Source organism: Quercus suber, unplaced genomic scaffold (assembly GCF_002906115.3).
Source record: "Quercus suber isolate HL8 unplaced genomic scaffold, Cork oak 2.0 scaffold_479, whole genome shotgun sequence".
In the NCBI taxonomy this organism is placed as follows: domain Eukaryota; kingdom Viridiplantae; phylum Streptophyta; class Magnoliopsida; order Fagales; family Fagaceae; genus Quercus; species Quercus suber.
The window spans coordinates 429,956-439,750 of NW_027069930.1; the positions used below are offsets into that span (position 1 = coordinate 429,956).

Below are 9,795 nucleotides of genomic sequence, written 5' to 3' on the forward strand. Positions count from 1 at the left end.
GGCAGATTACTAATCAATTCTTTTTTGGCCTTTTGTGATCGAGACAACCATGAGATTGCCAAAAGACCTTCCTCCTCTTGAAAAGAAGGCATTCATGGCTTCACAATGTTGTGTAGTCTTGTACCTAGAAAAAAATGATTTCTCATGTAAGATAATCTTTTGCATGAATGTACATGATTGTCCATAATATCTAGATTGATTATGATTGTCCTCTCCATTGATAATGATTATAATGGAACAATAAAAACTATTTTTAGTAATATGATAAATTCATATTTTGCAAGTCCAAGTTGTTACTAATAGCAAATTATTAGTTGGCTATGATGACAGATTTTTACTCATTATCTTGTCAATTAGGTTATCAATGGCATTTTCATTACCTCATGTATTTATTAAAAATGTTACTAAAATTGTAGAAGGTTTAAGAAAAAAAAATATTTGGAAAAAATATTTTATGATCTTAAATTCAAATTCAAATTTAGGTATCCAAACAATAGAATTTCAAATCCTTTGTTGTATAAGAAGACCTAAACAAGGAATTTTAAAATCAATAGATTTCAAATCAGGGCATTTTAAATCCATTGGTTCAAAATAATCCAAATCCAAATGTTGCCATCCAAATGAATTTCAAATATTTTGGTCATTTTATAGGTTCTAAAGGTAATCTGGTCATTTTTTAGGTTTTAGGGGTTTTTCAGTAATTTTTTTAGGTTTTAAGGGCATTATGGTCAGTTTTTAGATTCTAGGGGTTTTTTTTTTATTTTTTTTTTATTTTTATGTTCTATTGGTATTTTGATCATTTTATAGGTTTTAATAGCATTATAGTCAACTTTTAGGTTTTAGGGTCATTCGGTCATTTTTTAGATTCTAAGGGTATTTTGATAATCTTTTAGGTTCTAAGAGTATTCTGGTAATTTTAGAGGGTTTCAGGGGTATTTGGGCCATTTTATAAGTTTTTAGGGTATTTTAGTCATTTTCAAGTTTTCAAGTCATTTCAGTCATTTGTGGCAAAAGTATTATCATATATGATGTTGGTACTACTTAATATAATAATTGAACCATTAAATGTGGGGAAAAAAAAAAAGAACTATTGAATATGACAAATGTACGGTCACATGTAATGTTGATACTGGCCAATGTGATGATGGAACTATTAAATGTGAGTAAAAATTAAAGTACCATCGAATATGAGAAAAATACGGTCAAATAAGATGTTAGTGCTGCCTAATGTGACAATGAAATCATTAAATGTGAGAAAAAAAAAGTAAATGAACCACCGAATGTGACAAAAGTACCGTCACATGTCATGTTGGTATTGCACAATTTGAGAATGGTACTATCAAAAGTGAGAAAAAATACTAGTACAACCGAATGTGGCAAAAGTACGGTCAAATATGATATTAGTACTGTCCAATGTAATAATGGAACCATCAAATGTGAGAAAAAAATAAGGAAACTATTGAATGTGACAAAAGCTGAGTCACAAGTCATGTTGGTACTGCCCAATGTAACAATAGAACCATCAAATGTGAGAAAAAATTAAAGTACCACCGAATATGAGAAAAATACGGTCAAATAAGATGTTAGTACTGCCTAATGTGACAATGGAATCATGAAATGTGAGAAAAAAAAATAAGAGAACCACAAAATGTGATAAAAGAACAATCACATGTGATATTAGAATTACACAATATGAAAATGAGACCATCAAATGTGAGAAAAAATAAATGAACCACTGAATGTGACAAAAGTACAGTTACATAGGGGTGGCAAAATTTGACACCACCCGCGAACCCGACACAACTAACCTGTTTATAAACAGGTCATGGGTTGAGGCTAAATGGGTTCGGGTCATATTCGGGTCGACACGGCTGACCCGTTTAATAAACGGGTCGTGTTCATGTTTAATATGTGAACCCGTTTGACCCGTTTAGGTAATAAAGGTATTAAATTTTGTTATTATTACTTAATTTTTGTTGTTGTATTTATATGTTTATTATTATATTTATGGTTGTAATTGTATTTTAATTTTAGATATATAGAAATTAATAATAGATTATTTAGATCATGTATGACCTATTAATCAAACATGTTATTAGTATTAATTTTTACATGACTTATTAATTAAACAGGTTAAACGTGTCGGGTTGGGTCAACCTATTTAATAAACAGGTCGGGTTAGGGTTGAGGATTCTTGACACGTTTACTAAACAGGTCGGGTTCGGGTCAACCCATATAGCAGAGTACTTATGGCTCGACACGACACAAACCCGACCCGTAAACACGAATTGACACCCGTACAGTTACATATGACGTTGGTACTGCACAATGTGAGGATGAAACTGTCAAATGTGAGAAAAAAAATAAAGGAACCACCAAATGTGACAAAAGTACTATTAAATGTGATGTTCAAACTGCACAATGTGAGGATGTTGGAACTGCACAATGTGATGATGAAATTGTCAAATGTGAGAAAAAATAAGGGAACCACCAAATGTAACAAAAGAGACTATATGTGATATTGGAACTGCACAATGTGAGGATGAAACTGTCAAATGTGAGAAAAAAAAAATAAGGGAACCACTAAATGTAACAAAAGAACAGTCACATGTGATATTGGAACTACACAATGTGAGAATGGAACCGTTAAATGTTAGGAAACAAAATAAGGGAACTACTGAATGTGACAAAAGAACTATTATATGTGATGTTGGAACTGCACAATATGAAGATAAAACCGTCAAATGTGACAAACGAACTGTCACATGTGAGGATAGAGCCATCAAATATGAGAAAAAAGTAAGGAAACCACTGAATGTGACAAAAGAACTGTCACATGTGATATTAGAACTGTACAATGTGACGATAGAACTATCAAATGTGAGAAAAAAAGCAAGAGAACCACCAAATTTGACAAAAAAATTATCACATTTGATGTTGGAACTACATAATATGATAATAGAACTATTAAATGTGAGAAAAAAGTAACCTGCTATAGCAGGTTACCTATTAATGGGTATTGTACCCCCCTTTTTTTGGGAGGGTACGGTAGAATTACCCTGTAATCAAAAGAGGCATGTGTCTAAGGTCCCAAGTAAAAAAAAGGCTTCTTAATTTTAATCAATACTGCTATTTCTTTTGTTGTAATAATATTAGTTAAGCCCAAATATTAGCCAATAAAAAAAATATTTTTTATAAAAAGAGAAATTATACATTTACAACATTTTTCACAATAAAGGTCTGTTTGGGATCTACTTATTTTACTGAAACTGAAAACTTTTTACTAAAACTACCGTAGATAAAGATAAAAGTTAGCTGAAATAATATATTAAGACTCATGAATAGTACCAAAAGTGCAGTGGGGCCTATGAATAGAAGCAAAAATAAAATGAATAGTAAAATAAATTGGCAAAAAATAAATTATCGAAACACAACCTAAATTTGAAGTGGTAGATTATTATTGGCTGCTATTGGTAGTTAAAAAAGTAATTTCAATGGTTGGTTCAAATTAGAACAAGTAACAACTAAACACCTAAAATTTGTTGTAAAATTGTTTTGAATATAGTACTGCCTAATGTGACAATGGAATCATGAAATGTGAGAGAAAAAAAAAAAGAGAACCACAAAATGTGACAAAAGAACAGTCACATGTGATATTGGAACTATACAATATGAAAATGAGACTATCAAATGTGAGAAAAAATAAATGAACCACTAAATGTGACAAAAGTACAGTTACATAGGGGTGACAAAATTTGACACCACCCGTGAACCCGACACGACTAACCTATTTATAAACAGGTCATGGGTTGAGGCTAAATGGATTCGGGTCATATTCGGGTCAACACGGCTGACCCGTTTAATAAACGGGTCGTGTTCGTGTTTAACATGTGAACCTGTTTGACCTGTTTGACCCGTTTAGGTAATAAAGGTATTAAATTTTGTTATTATTGCCTAATTTTTGTTGTTGTATTTATATGTTTATTATTATATTTATGGATGTAATTGTATTTTAATTTTAGATATATAGAAATTAATAATAGATGCATTACCAGCTATACGAACAGCCTAAGCTATGATATCCTGTAGTTCAGTAGGGGAGAGGTTGATAGTGGATCCAAAAGACTGGAACTCAACTAAAATGGAAGACATTGGCGGAGTAGGCTCAATATTTGCAACAACAGCAGTAGATTTGTTACGACGGTAACAAGTCTCAATGGTGTGGCCAAGACGCTTGCAATAGTTGTCGAACTTTTTGTTGGTTTGCTTGCAATGATTGCTAGAGCCAGAGGAATCACCTGATTGCTGAGGTTGCTTTATAGGAGGAGCAGAAGGAGTAATAACCAGAACATTCAGCTTATTCTGAGCTTGAAGTGTTGCAAGACAAGCTTCTTCTCTGACCAACTCATTTATAGCAGTATTAAGAGAGGGAGGAGGACTGCGATCAAGAAGCTGACCTCGAATGGGCTTAAAGTCCTTGTGCAGTGACATCAAGAATTCATAGAGACGAAATTCATCTCTAATGGTGGCATATTACTGAGCATCCTTTAAGCATGCCCATGTTGGATCATAAAGGTCAACTTGGTCCCAAATAAAGTGAAGCTGACCATAGTAGTCATTGATGGATTGCCCTGGTTCTTGCCTGAGTTGATGCAATTCAACCACTAACTGGTATTTCATGGATCCATGAGTAGTGGAGTACCTTTTAGCCAACATATTCCATGTTGATTTTGCATCATCAAAGTTGCCCAATAGATTAGCGATGGAAGGAATGAAAGTGTTCTGAATCCATGTGAGGATCATGTGGTTGTGACTATCCCATTCAATCATGCAATTGAGGAAGGCAGCATCCTCTTCACTTGCCCCTTTGACAGGAATATTGATTGCACCGGTACAATAATGCCAGAGCATGCGACCCTTAAGAAAATTACACATAACTTGAGACCAAGATAAGTAATTCCTATTTCCCTCCAATATAGTATTGATGGGGCGAGGAAGAAAAATATCCTTTTTATCCATTAGAGACACAATATGCAAAAACAGACTGCAAAAATGAAATCTACGTGAAATTTTGGGTAAGGAGAACCTGGACTGAAATAGTCAACCCTGAAAAAGTCAACGATCAAAGTCAACGGTCAAATGAAGTCAACGGTCAAGACACGTATAGGTTTAGAATACATGAAGTCAATGGTCTCCAATGACTGCGAGATTATCACCGATGGGTAGATCGGTTCAAGACGATCTCTGTGATACCTCTGGAAATGTGATCAGAGCAATATTCATGGCGGGATGACACGTGCAGTGATCTATGCAGTGTTGGACTCCTCAATGATAGCGGCTGCAGGTCTGGAATCCAAAGACAACAGCTAGAAGACGTCGGGGGTTCAACGGTGAGAGGCTGCGGCGACTGTTGTGATGGCGGAAGCGATGTTGAGAATGGAGTAACACCAATAAAGACAAGACTGCTAAAAGAAGGTCATAGCAGTGGCTCTGATACCATGTTAGAAATACTGAATGATTGTATTATATTTCTTATCATGAAAGAATGTACATAGGTGCCTTTATAGGAGGTATATATGTGCAGTACAAGTAAATATGTGTGCTATACAAGTAACTTAACTGGGCCTAAAGCCCACAATGTATTATACACGTTAACACTTTTAATATTTATTCCAAAACCATAAATTGAATCAATTTCAAATGAAATTGAACCTTCTACCAAAAAAAAAAAAAAATCTATACTAGCAAATTTAACATTTACTGTCGTATACGATGATACAGATTGTAGGTGTAAATGCCAGGCCTTTAAAGGAGCTTGTAAAGCAGACTTATGAAACTGCAGAGAATTGTATGAGGACAAACTACTATGGGATCAAGCAACTGAGCAAAGCACTTATTCCTCTTCTTCTATTATCCAATTCAGCAAGAATAGTAAATGTCTCTTCCATACTTGGACAACTTGAGGTACAAAATAAATAAATAAATAAATCATTTAATTAAAGCATTTACAAGCAACTGCATTTTGATCATGATCATTTTTGGCAATTTAGAGGGCAAGTTTGGTTGTAAGAACATGTGGGGGATTTTTTCCCGTCGCAAGCTCTTTGTCCGCTTTGGGAAGCCAAGCCTGCACGGTTTTGTTCTCAAGCGACGTGGGAGGTCAGGATTTTCACTTTTTGAGACTTGACACCTTAGTCCCACATTGGCAAGAGAAGCGCCCCGCTCATGCTTTATATGTGCTTGGCACATATGTAGTAGTGATACACTCTGAAAATCTTGACCTCCCACGTTGCTTGAGAACAAAACCGTGTGGGCTTGGCTCCCCAAAGTGGACAAAGAGTTTGCGGTGGGAAAGAATCCCCCACAGAACCATTTATATTGTGGTATGAATGTTTTGGGGTTGTGATGATTGTATAGGCCCTGTACTAAGCGTTTAGTGCTAGGAAAGAATATCAAGGAATTGGAAATTTTAAATGCGTGTTTCTATTTCAGCTCATTTCAAATGAAAATGCAAGGAAGGAATTAGAAGACGTTGATGGCCTCACAGAAGAGAAAGTGGATAAGGCGGTGGAAGGATTTCTAGAAGATGTCGAGGAGAATTTGATAGAAACTAATGGTTGGCCTTTAAATTTTTCTGCTTACTTCGTCTCCAAGGCAGCTCTTAATGCCTACACAAGGATTTTGGCAATGAAGTATCCCAGGATTGCAATCAATGCAGGCCGTCCTGGGTCTGTCAGCACAGACATTAACTATCATAATGGCAAATTACCACTTGAAGAAGGCGCAAAAGGTCCTGTGATGTTAGCTTTGATGCCTGAGGGTGGACCCTCTGGCTTCTTCTTTGATGAAACTAATGTGTCAACCATTTGATGAAGAACATTGTGCTATTCTACATATATTAATATATGCACGTAAATAAAAGGGAGGCAAGAAATTGTATCCCTTGTAATAGGCTTTCTAAGTCACCCATGTGGGAATTTTGAAGGGGCCAACTATGACAAAGGAATATAAAAACTAAATCATATGGTATTAACTCATTGACTTGTTCTATGGGTGACTTGGTATGTTTTGACGCTATAAATTCTTTCTCAGTGAAAAATATTGCAATTGGTCTATTTTTCTAGCACTAAATAAATGATCTAAAATTTTTTGTCAATGTTAGATGTAATCCTGAATTTCATGCATTTGTGTAATTTTGGATTGTAATGGCATATTGCCGGATGTGAGTTGAGTCTCATGTAGAATGTCTACTAAATCGACTTGGGATATTATGGGGGAGCGAGTTTCAATACGTGGCTAGGCTAGTAATGAGAATTTGAATTTAGCAAACCTTACTAATACGACTCCTAATAAGACTTACAACTAATTTTATCAATTTCACAAGTTAAACCCAAGTAATTAATTTTCCAGATTTAGTATTATGGAACCACAACAAGAACAACTACACAATTAATACTTACAAAACCTCTAGTTCAAGTAACAACTTGTATCTAAAACTCCCAGCTTCTTGCCCGCACCACTTCATCGAGCTGTGTCTTTATAATGATTCGCTAGTGCAAATTGAGACATCGACTATATACTATCAATCTCTTGATTACTTCAAGGCCATTTGAATATATCTAGTCATCTTGGTGGTCATAATTAAATAAAATTTTTTAGTATGTGCAATTTTGCTAATTAAATAAATGATTACATTCCGGTCAATAAGTAATGTAAGATCACATTCATTTAAGAAGCGGATGTGATTAAAGTGATGTGATATATTTTATAATCTTAGATTACGATAATGTTAGAAAAAATTAAATGAGCCAAACCTCTTAGTATCATATTAAGACGATGTGTATTACATTAAAATGACATATTACAGTGAACCTAACATCCTCTAATAAGATTAAAATCAGGTATAATACCCAATAGTATTGAATAATTGAGATTGAGAGTTGAAAAAATTACTTTCAAATTTTTAATTTTAACCATTGAATAAAAAAAATAAATAAATAAAAAAGGAGTTAAAAGTGGGTGTGATAAAAGTCCTTGAGAGAGAAGAGAGGAGTAACAGGACGGTGTAATTGCATATTTTATTATAGGGGATTGAGCCGGTTTCAATTACACCATGCAAATTTACAATTACCCTTTTCTTCTCCCCCAACAAATTTTATCGCACCACCTTTTAATTATTTTTTATTTGATTTTATTCAATGGTTAAGATTGAAAGTTATTTTTCCCAACTCTCAATCTCAACCGCTTAATTCTACTGCGTCAGGATTTCAATCCTAAAACTACACCTGGAGCAGAACTATAACTTTCATTTCAGATAAGCCGTTTATCAAAGAACTTTTCAGATAAGCCATCTTCTGCATTGCCAATACAAACTCTTCACTTTTCATATCAAATGGCAGAAACAACCATAAATCCGGGGATTAAGAGGTAATTTTATCTTCAATTACTCTAATCTTTCCATTTCACATATAGAACTGAGTTTATATGCAGATATCCAAATTATTATTATTATTTTTATTTTTATTTAAAAAAAATTTACCCAAGGATTGCAGTTGTAACCGGAGGCAATAAAGGGATCGGATTTGAGATATGTAGACAGATAGCTTCAAATGGGATCAGGGTGGTTTTAACTGCTAGAGATGTAAGGAGGGGAAATGAAGCAATTGAAAAACTCAAGGCTGCAGGATGCTCTGATGTGGTTTTTCATCGACTAGATGTGATGGACCCAACTACCATTTCTTCTTTGGCAGATTTCATCAAAACCCACTTTGGGAAGCTTGACATATTGGTAATGCAACTTAATTATACATACATCTTTGGAATTCCAAGTGTTATTTTTGAGAGGGTAGATCTTTGCCTTGCTTCTAATTATTATGTTGCCAAGAATCTCTAGGATTTCTGAGGAATCATATATAGGTTTTGAATTTAAAAACATACATGCTTGTATTGGTTGATTTGTGGGTCATCAGATTTCTTTATATAAAAATCAATAAATAATTTTTCTTGCAATGACCAGTTTGTGTAGTTCTAAACAAAGATGAATCGTCTAGTATTCTTTCTTCTTCTCCCCAACCTTTTGTAATTAGGTTGATAAACGAAAGTCATTTGGTAGCTCTGACATTGCTATTATTCCAAAATTGCAGGTAAATAATGCGGGGATTAATGGACACATAAGCAACCCGGAGGAACAAAGAAAAGTTAGCGCTGATCAAGTAAGTCTCTCAATGTTATTTAGAAGTAGAACCCGTCTGGCTCTGAATCCCAGCTTTCGTTGAACGATGTTGTTTTTGGAGATAAGTTTTTGCAAAATTCGGACAGTCAAACTAATGAGATTGTTGGGGCAAGGTTTTTTTTTTTGAAGAATAATTTTTTTATGTTTTCTTTTGTAAAGTAATTTCATCCATAAATAAATTTTGTCTTTTGTCTTATCTCTTAATATTAAGAAAAAGTTAGTTATTATTTTTTTTTTAAATACCTTTAATTTAATTAATTTATTCTTATTTCTTAAAAATAAAAATTCTCTATATATTAAGATAATTCAAAAAGTTTCTATATTTACCCAATTTTTTTTTTTTTTTTTTGGAATGTCAGGTATTGTCTTTTTTATTTTTTTCTTAAAAAATCCTTAATTTAATTAACTCATTCTTATTCATTAAAAAAGGAAATAAGAGTAAAACTGTAAATCAACAAAAAAAAAAAAAAAATTAACGTTGGAAAAAAACAAACTTTTCCCACTTCCTAATTCCCACTACCCCACCTTCTTTAAAATAATAATAATAATAATAATAATAATAA

At 33.6% G+C, this 9,795-nt stretch overlaps 2 protein-coding genes across 2 annotated transcripts; both read left to right on the forward strand.

Annotated features, from left to right (window-relative positions):
* The first annotated feature begins 5,772 nt into the window (after window positions 1-5,772).
* Window positions 5,773-6,870, forward strand: LOC112003469 (salutaridine reductase). The gene is made up of 2 exons (XM_024035663.2): window positions 5,773-5,964; window positions 6,493-6,870. The coding sequence occupies exons 1-2, from the start codon at window positions 5,773-5,775 to the stop codon at window positions 6,868-6,870; spliced, it is 570 nt and encodes a 189-aa protein (XP_023891431.2).
* Window positions 6,871-8,197: 1,327 nt separating this feature from the next.
* LOC136061130 (salutaridine reductase-like) lies at window positions 8,198-9,704 on the forward strand. The gene is made up of 3 exons (XM_065762899.1): window positions 8,198-8,427; window positions 8,545-8,788; window positions 9,144-9,704. Exons 1-3 carry the CDS (start codon window positions 8,393-8,395, stop codon window positions 9,273-9,275), a joined length of 411 nt encoding a protein of 136 aa, XP_065618971.1. The 5' UTR covers window positions 8,198-8,392; the 3' UTR covers window positions 9,276-9,704.
* Window positions 9,705-9,795: the final 91 nt, after the last annotated feature.